General features: G+C 42.7%; 10 protein-coding genes across 10 annotated transcripts; 5 read left to right on the forward strand and 5 right to left on the reverse strand.

Annotated features, from left to right (window-relative positions):
• The first annotated feature begins 2 nt into the window (after positions 1-2).
• On the forward strand, positions 3-1,310 carry V1516DRAFT_711607 (uncharacterized protein). The gene is made up of 2 exons (XM_066924269.1): positions 3-219; positions 278-1,310. The coding sequence occupies exons 1-2, from the start codon at positions 169-171 to the stop codon at positions 1,175-1,177; spliced, it is 951 nt and encodes a 316-aa protein (XP_066778410.1). The 5' UTR covers positions 3-168; the 3' UTR covers positions 1,178-1,310.
• V1516DRAFT_673960 (uncharacterized protein) lies at positions 1,311-2,998 on the forward strand. The gene is made up of 2 exons (XM_066921998.1): positions 1,311-2,148; positions 2,196-2,998. Exons 1-2 carry the CDS (start codon positions 1,400-1,402, stop codon positions 2,794-2,796), a joined length of 1,350 nt encoding a protein of 449 aa, XP_066778411.1. The 5' UTR covers positions 1,311-1,399; the 3' UTR covers positions 2,797-2,998.
• Positions 2,999-3,616: 618 nt separating this feature from the next.
• V1516DRAFT_603424 (Ctr copper transporter) lies at positions 3,617-3,994 on the reverse strand (the record flags this gene model as incomplete). The annotated part of the gene is made up of 1 exon (XM_066919263.1): positions 3,617-3,994. A coding segment is annotated over one exon (378 nt), but the record flags the coding sequence as incomplete, so codon positions are not given.
• Positions 3,995-6,556: 2,562 nt separating this feature from the next.
• V1516DRAFT_623442 (Extradiol ring-cleavage dioxygenase, class III enzyme, subunit B) lies at positions 6,557-7,438 on the forward strand (the record flags this gene model as incomplete). Its single annotated transcript, XM_066919623.1, has 1 exon — positions 6,557-7,438. One exon carries the CDS (start codon positions 6,557-6,559, stop codon positions 7,436-7,438), a length of 882 nt encoding a protein of 293 aa, XP_066778413.1.
• V1516DRAFT_673967 (thioredoxin-like protein) lies at positions 7,360-8,053 on the reverse strand. Its single transcript, XM_066921999.1, has 3 exons — positions 7,837-8,053; positions 7,670-7,776; positions 7,360-7,609 (listed from the first exon to the last, which is right to left on the reverse strand). The coding sequence occupies exons 1-3, from the start codon at positions 7,920-7,922 to the stop codon at positions 7,521-7,523; spliced, it is 282 nt and encodes a 93-aa protein (XP_066778414.1). The 5' UTR covers positions 7,923-8,053; the 3' UTR covers positions 7,360-7,520.
• Positions 8,054-8,129: 76 nt separating this feature from the next.
• On the forward strand, positions 8,130-9,129 carry V1516DRAFT_673970 (uncharacterized protein). The gene is made up of 6 exons (XM_066922000.1): positions 8,130-8,280; positions 8,358-8,372; positions 8,414-8,486; positions 8,534-8,597; positions 8,675-8,737; positions 8,787-9,129. Exons 1-6 carry the CDS (start codon positions 8,206-8,208, stop codon positions 8,899-8,901), a joined length of 405 nt encoding a protein of 134 aa, XP_066778415.1. The 5' UTR covers positions 8,130-8,205; the 3' UTR covers positions 8,902-9,129.
• V1516DRAFT_690726 (P-loop containing nucleoside triphosphate hydrolase protein) lies at positions 8,901-12,230 on the reverse strand. The gene is made up of 2 exons (XM_066923838.1): positions 11,921-12,230; positions 8,901-11,874 (listed from the first exon to the last, which is right to left on the reverse strand). The coding sequence occupies exons 1-2, from the start codon at positions 12,183-12,185 to the stop codon at positions 9,032-9,034; spliced, it is 3,108 nt and encodes a 1,035-aa protein (XP_066778416.1). The 5' UTR covers positions 12,186-12,230; the 3' UTR covers positions 8,901-9,031.
• Positions 12,231-12,400: 170 nt separating this feature from the next.
• Positions 12,401-14,340, forward strand: V1516DRAFT_673974 (tRNA synthetases class II core domain (F)-domain-containing protein). Its single transcript, XM_066922001.1, has 6 exons — positions 12,401-12,567; positions 12,644-12,816; positions 12,868-12,957; positions 13,014-13,132; positions 13,179-13,271; positions 13,316-14,340. The coding sequence occupies exons 1-6, from the start codon at positions 12,468-12,470 to the stop codon at positions 14,217-14,219; spliced, it is 1,479 nt and encodes a 492-aa protein (XP_066778417.1). The 5' UTR covers positions 12,401-12,467; the 3' UTR covers positions 14,220-14,340.
• Positions 14,314-15,005, reverse strand: V1516DRAFT_663894 (emp24/gp25L/p24 family/GOLD-domain-containing protein; the record flags this gene model as incomplete). The annotated part of the gene is made up of 2 exons (XM_066920550.1): positions 14,314-14,727; positions 14,793-15,005. 2 exons carry the CDS (start codon positions 15,003-15,005, stop codon positions 14,314-14,316), a joined length of 627 nt encoding a protein of 208 aa, XP_066778418.1.
• Positions 15,006-15,052: 47 nt separating this feature from the next.
• On the reverse strand, positions 15,053-15,958 carry V1516DRAFT_707128 (uncharacterized protein). Its single transcript, XM_066924169.1, has 3 exons — positions 15,889-15,958; positions 15,633-15,846; positions 15,053-15,581 (listed from the first exon to the last, which is right to left on the reverse strand). The coding sequence occupies exons 1-3, from the start codon at positions 15,891-15,893 to the stop codon at positions 15,456-15,458; spliced, it is 345 nt and encodes a 114-aa protein (XP_066778419.1). The 5' UTR covers positions 15,894-15,958; the 3' UTR covers positions 15,053-15,455.
• Positions 15,959-16,115: the final 157 nt, after the last annotated feature.

Genomic DNA, 16,115 nt, shown 5'->3' on the forward strand with positions numbered 1-16,115 from the left:
CTTTCGAGAAGTCAAGCGAACAAATGGATTGTGATTCAAAGCAACACGAAAGCTAAAATCCGGGAGTATATTGTGGATCGAGGAAATCGGCTGAATGACGAGAAAAAGTATTTAGATTCGCTGATGTTGTAGCAGTGTGGAGTCCACATCAGTCAGGGATCCATAAGTATGGGATTTATATATCCCGGAGTCTCTTTGAGTCAGCTCAGAAAGCGGCAGGTACGATAATATTTACAAATTATGTTCTACAAAACTAAGACTGACTGAATTCACGTAGAGAAGCATGCAGTTGTTAGATGATTGCGAATCTTTGCAAAAATCGCAAATATGGAAGTCTCCGATAGAAAGTAATCGGTCAGAATGTTCGCAAAAGCGAGTCAAAATCACACATAAGAATATTAATTCACATCGCCCTGGCATTGCGCGAAAGCTCGAAGCCTTGCCGACGGAGCTGTTGCAGCTTATTTTTGTTTATTCAGATAACTCTCAATTTCCGCTGACATGTAGACGAATCAATAATGCTTTGTTCTCAACTCCCTATCTGCAGAGGGAGGTTCTTTGTCATGTGGTTTTACATAGGCTAGGGGGGCTTCGTTCGATTATGGAGCGACGTTTTGTTACGCGATCGTTAATCGAAGAAACTTTGGAGTTTGAAGAGGTAAAGGGCTTACTGAGAGGACAGCGAGTAGCTACACGGCTGTGTCGAGCGCCCTTTACGTTGTCAAAGTTGGAGTTATTACAGTATGCAGTGCAAGGTGGGGCTTCACTGGGAGACCCAAACACTGCAATTTATTCGCTAGCTGTGGATTTATATGAGAATCCGACTCCAGACTCAGCTGATGTGGTTCTGTCTACGAAAGAAGATATAGATGTAGGAAATTTATACACTTCAGTATTTGGTCATCAACATAGTACAGTCCGTCAACGATTTCTGGCACTTCTTCTTACATACTCAAGTTCTTGTACTGTCGATGCAGAGACAGTAGATATGTTATTTATGAGCAGACAGTACAGGCTCATTCGTCACGGTGCAGTCACGGGTGCCATCAATGTGTTTGATCCTGAAATATGGGAGAAGGTCTCCTGTCGAGGAGATGTTGTTGCGCTGGAGGTTTTGGTTGAACTGTCGTCAGGATGTAAACTTGAACAAGAAGGTGGATTTAATATGCGGATATGAATATAACTAATTTATAAGTTAGGCATACTAGTATAAAATTTATCTTAAACTACATAGTACTGCAGTTAGCGTCCATGGGGTTTGATGCGGCACTGCCCATGTAACTACCCAAAAAACGCACTTTACCAGCTGAAGCTTCTTCTAGAAAAGTTGGAATTGGAATCAGCTCAAGAGACATATAAATTATCCCAGAAAGCATATTTGCAACTATATTTAGTGGAAATGGTTCAAGTTTCGCTGACAGTCGGCAAACTTGACGCAAGTATTGCCGTTCTGCTGACGTCTGATCATCATTTGATTGAATTCCCTTCGATTCTTCTTCCATCAGCGGCACAGGCTGGATCAATCGTGACGATCAATTGCAATCAGGATCTTGAAGCTGAAAAGAAAGAAGAAGAGAAGTTTTCTGCATTACAGGAACAGATCTATGAACTATATGGCAAGCGCTCGCCGATCCGGCCACATCTTCGGCTTCGGAATGCCACACAAACATCGATTGTTCTCGAATGGGACTCGCTTGATCTGGCGACAGCAGAGTTGAAATCGTTATCGTTGTTTAGAAATAATACCCGTATCGGCAAAATCCCCTCTCCGATGACAAACACTTCAACGAAGTTGTCCGGTCTCGCAATTGATACGGCGTACACTTTTCATTTAGAGCTCGTGACTTCGGCAGGTACATATTCATCAGACAAGGTGACTGTGCGCACTCACAAGATGACGGATCTCAGCGGAATTACATGCTGTGTTGGTGTTGTGAGCGATGACGATCGTGCGATTTTGGAAGAAACAGTGGCTAGGATCGGTGCGAAGCCACTTCAGGACCGAGTCAGAATTGACACTACCCATTTCATTTGCGTCGAGGGAGTCGGACCTCAATGGGAGCGTGCAATGGATACAAATATTCCCGTTGTCAGACCAGAATGGTTACGTGCTTGTGAAAGTGAAGGAAGGCTTGTTGGTGTTCGATCGTAAGTAAAGTTTGAGGTTAAGATCTGACACAAATTAACTATTTTAGATATTATTTGAATGCGGATCCGAGCCAGCAGCAGCCTCTTCGCCAGTTGGCTTCTCAAACTCGGTCTGGATCAGTTGCGATTCCAAAAAAGCAGCCCCCATCAGTTTCTCCGTCTGAGCTTGCGGAAAGTTCTCCTGCGACAGTGCCGCTCGGGCCGGAGTCAGCTCATGTAGAAGAGAAGCATGTTGTGGACTCCGTTAAGACAGAACTAACAGAGAATATTCTTGAGGAGGATCCGAAGTCGGAGCCAGAAGTTGAGATTAATGAGAAAGCAGTTCAGTCAGTGGAAGAAGAGGAAGATGTGGAACCAATCGAGAAAGCTAGCTCTGAAGAAAGTGAATCGAAAACGATTACGGCTGCTGATATGGAAGGTCAAGATCAGACTGTAGAAGAAGTAGATGGAACAGTGGAAGATGTGTCTGGTGACATAGGGAATTCCCGAACCAGCGGAGACGTGGCTACTGGGCTCGGACGTGATGATATGAGTATGAAGACTGCGCAGGAATCAGTGGATGATTTTGAGGATGCGCAGACTAGTATTACAGATGAGGAAGAGGAGCAGCCGGCGGAAGACAAGAAATTTGATGAGGTCATTTTGTAGTTGAATGACTGTGAGACTAATAAATTTTATCTTACATGACATGCAATCATTTATTGTTAGTAACGTAAGGCTCGTTAGATAAAATTGTGTTTCAAAACTTATATTAGAGTGCCCGTGTGTTACAACATAGTTTTTAGTCAAATAAATATGTACTAGCATTTAGTTTATCTTAGATGCTTCGACTCAATCAACAGTAAATCGGTTTCACTCCGAAATCAAAAATGCTCTAGCTGTTTATGCACTGACGATATTTGCTATTTAGCAACAAAATGAGAATAAATAATAATTTATAATCTAGTCTTGATATCAAAAGTCGATAATATTATAACCAATACTAAATCATGAATATAAATGATAAACAACCAATAACAACCCCAAGTTACATAGAATGACACACTATAATAACGAGAACCAAGAAAACAAAACACCAAGCCAACCACAAAATAAGAAAATATTTGAACCACCCCCTTTTGAAATGCTCAATCGACGACAAATTTAATAAACTATACAGGAACGACTCGAACGAGCATTCATATGCAAAACAAAACAGGACGCAACAAAAGTACAACACCGAGACAGACTTTGAAAGCAAAAACAATCGAAGGTCGACATTAAAAAACGATATATTCGGAGGAAATCAGAGAGTTACGGAAAAATATGAAGATCAATGGCAAGTGCCACCGCGAACGGCAGTAGTACCGATTTGACGAGACATCGCTCTTCTTACTGTTTGTTTTTCGATTGCTCCATTGGACTCGACATCAATGATGTCATCCTCATCGGAATAAAATGTCTGCGTAGGGTCGAGTTGCGGGACTCGAGCTTTGGAGCCAAAGAAAAAGAAGCCAAAAAAAGCACCGATGACGACGGCGGCCATCATTAGTCCGTTGTATGACATGAAGACAAGCATGAGAAAGAAGGAATAAAGGACTTGGAGAGCATATAGAACAGAGAGAAAAATACGGTCGCGGAATGATCGATTAGGCACGTAACGTCGAAGGATGAGAGGAACAAGCTCATCCCGTCGAGAAACCGAATTGATATAAGACTCGTAACGGCGAGTCATTTCTCGAATAAACTCGTAGCCAATGCCGAGACCTATGATGCCGAGGAAAGAAAAGGCCAAAGTGATGCGATTGTAGATATGCCACCATTGGAAGACGATGCATATGCTATCGGCCTCCCAAGTAAAAAGCATCTGAGGACAGTTAGATTTGTGGTTGACCGTGCGTTTAGAAAACAGAAGACTTACGTTCATGGAACAAGGAGTCGAGGAAGTGGTATGCTGAACGGCATCTGTGAGATTGGACTCCACAGTCGACGAGGAAGCCCAGGTGGACAGTGTTTGCCATGAAGAAGACATACTGCAGAAATTGATTGCGCCAGATTAGTAGATGAAATGATTGGGTGGATGAGAGATAATTATCCAGATTAATTAGAGGTGTTTAAACGATCGGAAACAATCGAAAACAAATAAGTAGTTCGAGTCAAAGATGACAGACAGTAAAGCAGATGCAGGATGGGTCCCTGGTAACAATATATAGATCACCTATATAGCTGTTACGAGATGCTGCGCTTTAATGTGCTGTGCTATTTAATAATATACACCAAGCAATGCTAGAATATGAAAAAGCGTGCTGAGCTCGACGTTTCAACAACAAGATCGTCCGATGGACCGACGAGAAGAGCTGGACGTGGTGATGTTATGAGGAGAAGGATGAAGCGAAGCGCGGAGCGGGTTTGAAAACAAAGTCTTGCCCGGAGGCGGGCTGGTTCAAACTCTCTGAAGTCTGGCGCAGAACTGGATGAGAGTTTAGTGGAGCGGTTAATAAGCTTCAGAGGTTATTTTGGCCGGAGGCCGTGTAGATTTGTTGAAAGAAAAGGAGCAGACGGACTGAGCGATGCAAATTGATAAATCTGCATATGTATATGCCAAATCAGGAAATGCAGATGGCATATGGCGACGGATTCGTCGAGCCTGGATGATGCTATATTCTACATTTTTACGCTGTATTGCTACAATTTTATTCTCTCGTAAATGGCATGCGATTCGTAGATATATTTCAGCTCCTCCCTATCGTTTCATTAATTTGCTAAGTTGTCATCGAGTTAAGCCAGGCGTTCAGCTAATATCAAAACATACAATAATAATATTACTCCAATTTATCAATACTGCTCTCTTATTCTCGGTTTGATATTTGCCTCATTCGGAAACTGAACCAGACCCAGTGGCCGCGTTGTCAAGGAAACCACACAACATTGAAACCTGATGCCACTTTTCAAGGCAGGTGTCCGCCCCGCAAGGTCAGGCCGATAACCGGACCGTAGATCCCCTGGAACCAGCCAGGCCGGTTTGGCGCGTTCGGTGGTGCGAGAATTCCGCCCTCAAGGTTGGCCAGTCTGCGGTCTAGCGGTCTGGCAGAGAGTTGGTTGGCTAATCACCTTGAGCGCCTGGAGTTCCAGACCGAATGGATGTGTTAATTACTATCGCGGATTCCGTCAGACACTGCTGGTGGACGCTGGGACACCAGACCGACTCTGGCGAACGCTGGCCAGACTGTGCTCACAGAGTCCTCAAACCCGCTGCAAACACATGCACTGCTTGTTATCGCGATAAGAACAAAGTTGGCTGGGGACCTTGCACCGTCTGTGGTCCTCCACGACGGTCAGCGGTGTAGCGGTCTGTCCAGCTCTCTTGAGTAAGAGAGCCGGGCAGTGGAAGTCCACCTGACCGATGACTGTTTCGAGTGCAGGAGTTGTGAGCGCGGGGTAGATGTCAGTCGACAACCAACCTTGCGATTGGAAATTCCTGATAACGCACTCTCATCAGTATGTGGCAGCTAGTCAGACATACTTCGGGCGATTTCCGACTGCCCTACGTGGCCGGAATAACCGACAGGGCTTTTGAACTGGAAAAATAAAATATTCACCGTCGGTCAGTCCACTTTTCAACGCAAACCCAGAAAAGCTGAGCGGAGAAGGAATTTATAACTGCAAAGACGCGATACATCTGACGTCAGAATTCTATTGTACATTTAAAGCTTTGCTGGACAATAGAGTCATTCTCTCTTCCCCAAGCGACGATTATGAATAGCATCTTTACTCAATGCATTATACATATAATGCGATACAACACGTCGGATTAGATCTCGATGATATTTGATAGCTTATGATTCTCTACTTCTTAAACAACTTAAGACACTAGAAAATGTCCATATTCTAGCGTCAGTGATTACATAATCACGTTACTTGCTTTTGATAATATTCTAATCCTACTGGGCCTTCTTGCTGCTGTGTTACAAATACCTTACTTGCTTTGCCTTAAGCCCCTCACTTTATGCACATGCCGAGGGGCCGAAGCCCTGACACCTACCGCCACGATATGTAATGGCTTACAAACTGCTTAGAAGTGGATTAATGAGCATCGCGAGTATTTCTAATGATTAACAACCGGCTTAGTTGACAGTTGGACGCCCATCGAGCTGGAGAGCGGGCCCAAAGTGAGCGGTCTATAAAGAGAGTCTGAAGAGTGTTATCGTTGCTATTCTAAAGATTTCACTGTGGTACAGCGCTAGCTAATCAATACATGTCCGATCAAGCTCGTCCTAGTGAGCCTCGAACAGCTTCTCCAAGTTTTACTGCTCTGATTACCGCTTTAGTTGTTTGCACGCTTGCTGTTCTCGTCGCCTTGTACTCTCGTACACGATTTGTATTTAGTTGGTCTCGACCAGTCGTGTCCGCAATGTCTACGTCCCCTGCGATGTCTACATCCTCATCCACTTCTGCGATCAAGCCACCCAATACTTTTTCGAATCAGACACCGGTTTACTTTTTCTCTCATGGTGGACCAACCTTCATGTACACTGAACAAGATCCTCAGATCTTTGGCGGAGAACCTGGTGCCTTTAAAATGCTTCGCAAAATTGGTAAGGAGATTATTGATACCGTCAAGCCCAAAGCAGTAGTAGTGCTTTCTGCTCATTGGCAAGCAACACGCGATACCATTGAGGTCAACACTGCCGAGATAACACCGTTGATCTATGATTTCTATGGCTTTCCTTCGTATATGTACGAGGAAACATATCCCAACGTTGGAAGCAAGTACTACGGCGAAAAAGTCCTTGCCGCTCTTCAAGCCTCTGGCATCAAAGCCCGTGCAGTCAATCGCGGGCTTGATCACGGTGTCTGGGTACCGTTCAAGATCGCCTTCCCAGATTCGAAACCTTTAACCGTTCCAATCATACAAACATCACTGTTCGCAAGCGATGATCCAAACCAGCACATTGCTCTCGGACGAGCACTGGCCCCGCTTCGTGACGAAGGCATTTTGATCATCTGTTCTGGCATGACAGTTCACAACCTACGCGAAATGGGGTATCACGGTGTCCGTCCATATGCAAAAAAGTTTGACAATATGCTGGAAAGTGCAATCAATTTATCGGGCCAGCACCGTCAGCAAGAGCTGGCCAAGCTTATCACCACAGCTGAAGCGAGAAATAGCCATCCGACCAAGGAGCACTTGTTACCCATCTACATCGCCGCTGGAGCTGCCTATGATGAACCTGGTAAATTACTGTATACGACGCAGACATCTTCGTTAGCATGGGGTGAATATCGGTTTGGGTCAGTCAAGAAAGAGTAATTAGATAAAATGCATTGATGTATATTACAACTCCGACAATAAACATTTGGCCCCTGTTGCTCCCTTCCGTAACTAAATACGTCTATTTCGTCATGATAAACTTCTCCAATACAGGTGTAAGCTCAGATTCTGAGATTCCATCTAAAACGAGTTTGCTCTCTTTTCCAAATTCTGTAAGGTCAGTTAATGGTGCCCACACTATATTTCAGATCAAAACTCAATCCCACATACCATGACGAGCATAAACAACTGGGGATACACCCTGACTTTCGCGAATCAAGATCGGAATATAGGGATTATGTTTCTTCATCACGGGATAAGATTTCGTAAGAAAAGTTCTGTAATATTTCGTGAGCATCAGTACTCATACATAATTGTACTTTCCGACCGATAATTACCTTAATGGAGAGCTTTTCTCGCCAGTTTGGCAGAGATGAAACCGCAGTTCTTTCAAAGTCGCCGGAAATGCATATTTAGAAGCCATTGTGTCCGAAATTGAGACTGTTTTGAAGGGAATACGCAATGTATTAGTTGCAGTAAAAACAAATGTAGATTTAAGTCGATTTCAGCCAATCACGGAGTAAATATTTCCAGCAATGGGAGTTGCAGACTTGTATAACCGCGCTGCGTTTGTGCATAGCATAAGCGTGGTGAAATTAGTCATCTCTTTGATTAGCAAGATCTATCTTATATGGTCTCTTGCATCTCTCAATTTACATATATTCAATATAACATCGTTTGATATATATATTCATAGTTTTATTACAATGTCCGCTCGCGCTGTCACCCCGCTACAGAAGTTTATGCAGTCCGAGACTGGTCCTAAAACCATTCACTTTTGGGTATGTCATGACTTTGAAGAATATCTCATATTGTCTACATCAAATATGTTTACGTCTCAATTATTAACAATCCATAGGCACCAGTTTTAAAGGTATGGTATTTATAGAGCTAAAAGCTTTACTAATTAATCAGTGGGCTTTGGTATTTGCCGGAATTTCTGATCTAAATCGACCTGTCGAATCACTTTCTGGAACGCAACAGCTGGGTATGAAATATCTTTCTATTACAATCTTTTGATGTTAATAAGTCCAGCTCTGTTTGCAACTGGCGCTATCTGGACTCGCTGGTGTTTAATCATCAAGCCTAAAAACTACCTGTATGTATCAATATTTGTGGTTATAATTTTCAACCATTCTCTATAATATCGCTTCGCATCAGTGCTGACAGATCAAGTCTTGCATCGGTAAACTTCTTTCTAGGAGCTGTCGCAGGCGTCCAGCTCACCCGTGTTTTCAGGTATGATTATTTGCGCAATCTCCCGGCTATTTCTAACCGCTTCAAATAGCTACCATCGATCGCTCGGGAAATCGTATCCCGAGTCTTTCCAGGCCTTGTTCTCCAGCACGGCTGCATCTGCTCCGGCTGCGGTGGCTGCATCTACAAAGATTGAAAATAAGTAGTTGCCATATTATCTTAACAGACTCAGGTAGTTTGTTTGATTGTGGAGACATGACTGGTCATTTCTTTGCCGTACACAAATAGAAGTAATCTAATTAATTTTCTATTTAGTGTAGATCATAATATCTTGATTTACTTCTTCAACGTTCGTTGTTTCTCAGCGTTCTTCACCAACTTTTCTTCTACAAACAGCCCTTTCCGTCTTCGAATCGCATCCACGTACTTTTTCGCTATGTTTTCTTTGTCCGCAAATTCGCCCAGATCCTCCAACTCTTCCTCTGTAGTCGGAATCCAGAACGGATCCTCGTCCAACATCTCGAAGCCTGCAAAAATGAGCTGTGGACTCGCAGCTCCTGAAGATCGTTTCCGAATATCTTCAGATAGACCGAATGACTCGACCACTGGAATCACAGCCTTGATGCTAAAAAATGGTGTGCCTTCCTTCATTTCCTCGGACACAATCCGGCCCCGGCGTTGTGCAATCACCGAGTACACACGACCCAATACCTCCGATGGAGCTTGGATCTCAACCTGATACATCGCTAAAAGAATTCTCGGAGACCAATCCAGAAAACCCTGCCTGATAGCTTCGCGCACACTAGTAAGAATCTGTCCAGATGAGCGTGAAATTAAATTCCCAATGTCTCCCTCATCATTTCCTTTTCCATCTTCATCTCCATCTACACTAGATTTGTCAGACTTAACGTCGATGGATTCGATGAGCACGCCAACTCCTTGCATAGGCTCTGCACATAGGGGTCCAGCAGCAGTGGCTAGTTGAAAAGCAGCACTGATACTATCGCTGAACGGAGTCTTTAAATTTTCATCGGTCCCTGAAAATAAATGTTTGCTAAATCCCCCACTCGTGTTATCGATTAGAATATTAGGACCCACGTTTTTTGGTCCAAAGATGCTGATTTTGTCAACCACGTCTGTCCATCCTTCTTTCAAGTATTCAGAAAATTTGGCCGCTAACTCCTTCTTGAATTCTTCCATTGTTAGTAGCTTCTCCGTAATAAATGTATCTTCCTCTTCCACTGTCGCTCCTGAGACTGCTCCACCTCCCGCATCTGCCACAGACTCGGTTTCTGCTGTCTCAGTCTTGCTCACTTTCCTTTGAGTCAAAAAGGCATGAATACTAGTCCGATGTTGCTCCAAAAATGAAGTCACCTCACTCGGCAGCGGACGCACTACAAGCCGAATCAATATTTGCAAGCCTGCAACACTAGCAATCACCGTTCCCCTTGGCAGCTCAGAGTTTTTAGGCGGGTTCATCTCAGCGGCACGAACAATCGACTCCCGATATGGAACGATCGGTTTCGAACTATGAATCTCAATTCCAGCAAATCGCTCCCGTAAATCCTTCAAACACCTTTCTAAATGAAGCTCACCGGCAGTCAATATGACATGTTCACCCGTTTCCTGGACAATGATCTGGACACATGGATCTGCCTGATTCAGAAGTTTCAAACCCTTCTCAAGCTGTGGCAGTTGACTTGGATGCTCGGGTTCTAAGGCGACCCGAACAATCGGCTGAGAAGCCAGATTGACACCAGCTAAATTCACTCCTCCGGGAACAGAAACCAGTGTGCCGCTTTTCAGCACTGCGCCTTCAAGGCCACCTATTCCAACTACGTTTCCACAAGGAACACTGTCCAAGGAAATTAGTTCTCGGCCCATTAACAAATATAAATCTGTTATGGTACACTTGGAAACGTGCTTTTCGGGATACAGCGGATTGTATTTTGGTCCTAAAACATATAATTCCTGGCCAACCTTCAATGTCCCACTGTAAAGTCGCGAAAATCCTATCAGAGCTTCCTTTTTGGTCTCAGGAGGATATTGCTCTTTCATATTCAGCTCAGCAAGCATAGCGCTCAGTGAATTGCTCGGTTTGGTAACACTATCGTCATCTTGTGCCTGCGTTTGAGCTTTATTGGCAGCCTCCCTAGCCTTGCGCACTCGTTCTCGGATATCGCCTCCGACAGTTCCAGATACTGGTCTCGGCAAATCATCCTCTGGAATCGCAATCATTTTGGAAACAAATGCTGACACGGGACCTTGCGAATCACAATTCTCCATCGCAGTTCTCAAGGCTGGGTCAAGAAGTTCACTGCCTGGTGCGCTTTCAAGGATCGTGGGAATGCGGGAATGCTGGGCTACTATCGGTGAAGGTAGCTTGTTAAGTACAGTGATTAAAACCGATGTCGATAACGGCAACCATTGATTGAATATAGTCGCCAACAGTCCACGTGTATCTTTTGAACGTAAATCTCGCGGCAGAACTTTAATGCCGAGAGTTTTGACGACTCTTTCGGCTTTTTCAAGATCTCGGTCGATAACTGTGCAATCATAGACTGTCCAAATACTTTCCAGCACAAACTGGACAAATATCGGCTTCAAATTGCGTCCCTTAAGTGACTTATTTGTCAAAACCTTCTTGTTTTTCGCGTCGTAATAGTAATCGCCCCATAAAACCTTCTCCAAAACGGACCTGTTCATACCTAACTTTTTTTCATACAGTACAGCAAATTGTTGCACAGTAAAGCCCCAGCCGTCTATTGCACTTGCAAAAATGACATTATTAGATTCAGGCGAGAAATAAAGGTCTTGATCATCCATCTCTTCCTGACCGTCCGTGATCTCTTCTTCCATGCGTTGACTTGCAAAAAACGAGCCCGTGACCGCATTCACTTTCTCCAGCAGCTTCATCATGTGGATATACGCCTCATAAGGCGTCAATTTCAGCTCAGTGATTAGTCTGTCTATTTTATTGATAACCAGAACAGGTTTTATGTTTTCTAGATAGGCTTGTCGAAGAACAGTGACCGTCTGCGAACAGACGCCTTCTACAGCATCAACTAGGACTAGTGCACCATCGCACAGTCGAGAAGCAGTAGAAACTTCAGACGAAAAATCAATGTGACCCGGAGAGTCAATCAAATTTATTAAGTGCTCTTTGACTGTGCTGGAACCTGGGAGATGTTAGGATGTGAACTAGATGTTGATCTTTGTGCATACCATCCGCCGAGTTATGAAGCAGCGTCTTAAAATACAGCGATATAGCGCTCGACTCCATGGTAATTCCTCGAATTTGTTCATCTTCTCTGGAATCCAAATAGCGCACCTTTCCAGCTAGTTTTTGCGAAATTATACCGTTCGACGCTAATAAACAGTCGGAAAGCGATGTCTTTCCGTGATCAACATGAGCCAAAATACAGATGTTGCGTACCGCCTCGGGATTCGCTTGTAGCTCGCGTAGTTTTTCAGGCGAAATCGGCGGCATGACTTTGTTATATGTACAGTATATAATAAATTTATATTAATTGGCTATTTATGAATTCTATAATATTTGTAGACATAAAGTATTAAACTATCCATGAACAAGTAGTGACATCATAACCATAATAATAAATCACGTGTACATCACATGATGGTTGGTCCTTGCATAGAAGAGTAATAAGTATTATTTGACAAGATTTGTTAACAAGTTTGTGCAATTGTAAGATATTTGTCTTTTAAAGCCGCAAATAATTGGACAAGAATAAAAGTTCGACTTGATAGCAAAATGGCAGATCTTCAACTTGTCGTACTGAAGACCGTGAATGATGGCCCAATTGATGACACAGCGATCAAGTTCCCGGATATCGAAACTAACACGATGCAAGGTATGTTCGGATTGAGTAAAGCAATATAAGCATAGTAACAGTTATTATCATGAGAATATTCTATTGACAGAACTAGGAACCTTGAGCTCTCTAGCTGCTCGTTCAATGATTGTATTCAAGCCTATTGAACTTGAGGTTTGGACGTTGACCCCGGAGGCCGAAGAGATTGTCGAAAAAGGCAGTCATGAAATTCGACTACTCGATGAGGTTATAAAAAATTTGGATGGCTTAAAGATTGCTGATGTTGGGGTATAGCGTGTCAATGTTCTCTTGTCTTAGTGTCAATTCTAACCTGTGTAGAAAGTTCTTGGTTCAGCTGGCAAACTGGGACAGCAACGAGCATTCAAAAATGGATGGGTTAAAAAGGAGGGTGATAGACTAGTGGCAAATGTATGCTATACTGAATTTTTTCTCTCATGATGATCTCGGCAGCTCTAACCTATTAGGTGTCTGATAAACCCGTTGATGAAACAGCAGCTGATTTGAAAGCCGTCAAAGAGACTGGAACTCTGTCTAATGCCTTGGAATTAAATGAACTGCGCAAACGGAAACTTCTGATTAAAGGGTATGATTTTGGATTTTTGTTATGATTATAATATTCACCATATTAGAAAAAAAGTATCCTATAAGGTTGAAAAAGGACCGGAGTTTGCTTTGGAAATCAAGAAGCTAGAAACCGATCTGACACCAGAAATGGTTGCTAGGTATGAAGTCACAAACGCTATTGTAATCTTTCTAATCTGGATAGCGGGTCTTGGAAAACCCAGACATTCAAACCATATAACTTTGAAGCTGAAGGAGCACTCACTCCGTCGGGAGCTCTACATCCATTAAACAAGGTTCGAGAGGAGTTCCGACAGATTTTTTTTGCCATGGGTTTCACCGAGATGCCAACAAACCAGTATGTTGAGTCAGGATTCTGGAATTTTGACACGCTTTTCGTTCCCCAACAACATCCGGCTCGCGATCTACAAGATACCTTTTATATCAAGGATCCTATTGAGGCGGACGAGCCGGAAGATAAGACCTATTGGGAAAATATTCACAAAGTGCATGAAACCGGTGCATTTGGGTCGATTGGATATCGATATCCTTGGAGCGCCAAAGAATCGCGTCGTCTTGTACTTCGAACTCATACGACAGCTGTCTCCTCACGAATGCTTCATCAATTAGCAGCTGATCCTAAACCGGCTCGTTTCTTCTCAATTGATCGTGTGTTCCGAAACGAAGCTGTGGATGCAACGCATTTGGCAGAATTCCACCAAATCGAGGGAGTTATTGCTGGTGATGATATCACTCTTGGAGATCTGATTGGGTTCATGGACCGTTTCTTCAAGCGAATGGGAGTAGATAAATTGAGATTCAAACCTGCTTACAATCCTTATACGGAGCCATCAATGGAAATTTTCGCATGGCATGCGGGACTGAACAAATGGATTGAGATCGGCAACTCTGGCATGTTCCGTCCCGAAATGCTTGAGTCAATGGGTCTTCCAAAGACCTTACGAGTTCATGGGTTTGGTCTTAGTTTAGAGCGTCCAACGATGATTAAATATGGGCTCTCCAACATTCGTGATTTACTGGGTCATAAGGTAAATCTTGAATTCATCGAAAGCAATCCAGCTGTTCGCTTAGATGAGACGTTGGTGTAGTCTATTCGAGTTTGGGTAGTTTTTTGTCTTTCTAAGAGTGTAGAGATAAATTTATTGCAGTAATTAGAATTAATTGTGTCTAAAAATGTAGTACTTATACTACAGATTTGATTTCAAAAAACCGTTTGAGATAATAAACTTGAAAAATGCCACTGCCAGCAACGACGCCAATCTGAAACAAACTCCACCATTTGACGCGAGAGTTTGTCGATTCGGCAGTATTTCGATGCACACGTTCCCGAATTCGAATATATTCTAGCTCATCTTGAACTTGCTCTACCAGAACTGACAGACTTTTAATCTCAACCTCAAGAGGATCAGGAGGGACTTCAGACGCGTCGACGTAAACCACTCCATGTACGTTAAAGCCGACTTCTTTACTCGCGTATCCAGAAGCCTCGTTGGAAAAACAGTAAGTGTATCTACCATCGTTGAGAGCAGTGAACGTGTACTCGCCGTGATGCTGGTCTTTTTCGGCTCGAAGGACTGTATTGCGAGGATCATTGACCTAAAAAGCTTGTTAGTCGATATTGTATGCATACTTGCCTCTATTCCTTGAACAGCAAAACTCACCCAGAAATCAATTCCTAATGAACCACTACTGACTTGCGAATCCGAATCGCCAACTTGATAAGTAACTGTCATCGAATCTCCCTTCCGTAAATCTTCGAAGAAACATTCACGTCCTTGAGCACCTAATTTGACATTGTGGCCTGCGACAGTTGATAATCCTGACAGCCCTGATACTGCTGCAAATATTATAGTAAATAAACTACTTGACTTCATTTCTGCTTCTCTGATGGAAGGTGTCTTAAGTTAAATATATTTATTTGAACACGTACCTCGGTAATTTAGCTATGCATGCTGTACACTTTCTGAGATCTAAAAAGTACTAATACCTCATTTTCGTATGATTATGTAATACATAAATTTTCTAATCAAATGTTATCTTAGGTGATCCCAGTCTACAATCATAATTTTTTGATAATATAAAGGCAGTATAAATGATAAATAGACTAATCTAATGACATATTCTAAATAGAAAATAGCATTACTGAATTAAGACCAAGCAATTTCAATTAAATTGGATTTTAAAAGGTACAATATACAGGTTAATAGAATACAACAAAAGTTATGCCATGCTTTGACTTGCGTAGCATGGCAATACGCCATAATCTTAAATTAGCAAAACAATTAATCCATTTTGATCAGTCAATCACAATCAATCATATCAAATTAAACCGTACTCCGAAGAACTAAAATGACCGAGTCTCCGCGAAGAAACATTTTGCTTATAAACCTATCTTTATTAACAGGTCTACCCTTCTTTCCCTTTGACGTCCGCGGAGTTTCCGTCCACATCTGGTAAATTAGTACACTGAAGCAAAAACATCCATATTAACAAATACACACTTCTTTGACGTTCTCTAGAACCATGTTAGAGTGACGGTCAAAAGCCTTCACACGAGCCAACAGCTTTTTGTTATTCCGGCACGAAATCAGCACCTGAGACCTATTCTTGACAGCGGTCTGCAATACTGATAATGGTCCATTTGAAAACTCATATTCTTCAAGTTTGGCAATCTCGTACTCGGATAATTCAGATCGTGGTCGATTCACAAATTCACTGCCAATTAGTAATTGTAAATCCATCAATAATCAAACTTACGCCATTCTATATTATCTACTTCTGATGTATCCAATATATATTTATAAGTCTATTAGATCATAAAGCTAATAATGTTCTTATATAGCAAATTGTGTGTAGTACTGTAAAGGCTGTTAAGAACAATACCCTCGCTTACTGCCATTCTAAAACGAACCTCTTACAGCGTATATATCTGCACGCGGCTCATGTCTAAACCTTAACTCCACGCGTTGTATCTACGCGTGAAC

This window comes from Lipomyces oligophaga, assembly GCF_038497815.1.
Source record: "Lipomyces oligophaga strain CBS 7107 unplaced genomic scaffold V1516scaffold_3, whole genome shotgun sequence".
Classification (NCBI taxonomy): domain Eukaryota; kingdom Fungi; phylum Ascomycota; class Lipomycetes; order Lipomycetales; family Lipomycetaceae; genus Lipomyces; species [Lipomyces] oligophaga.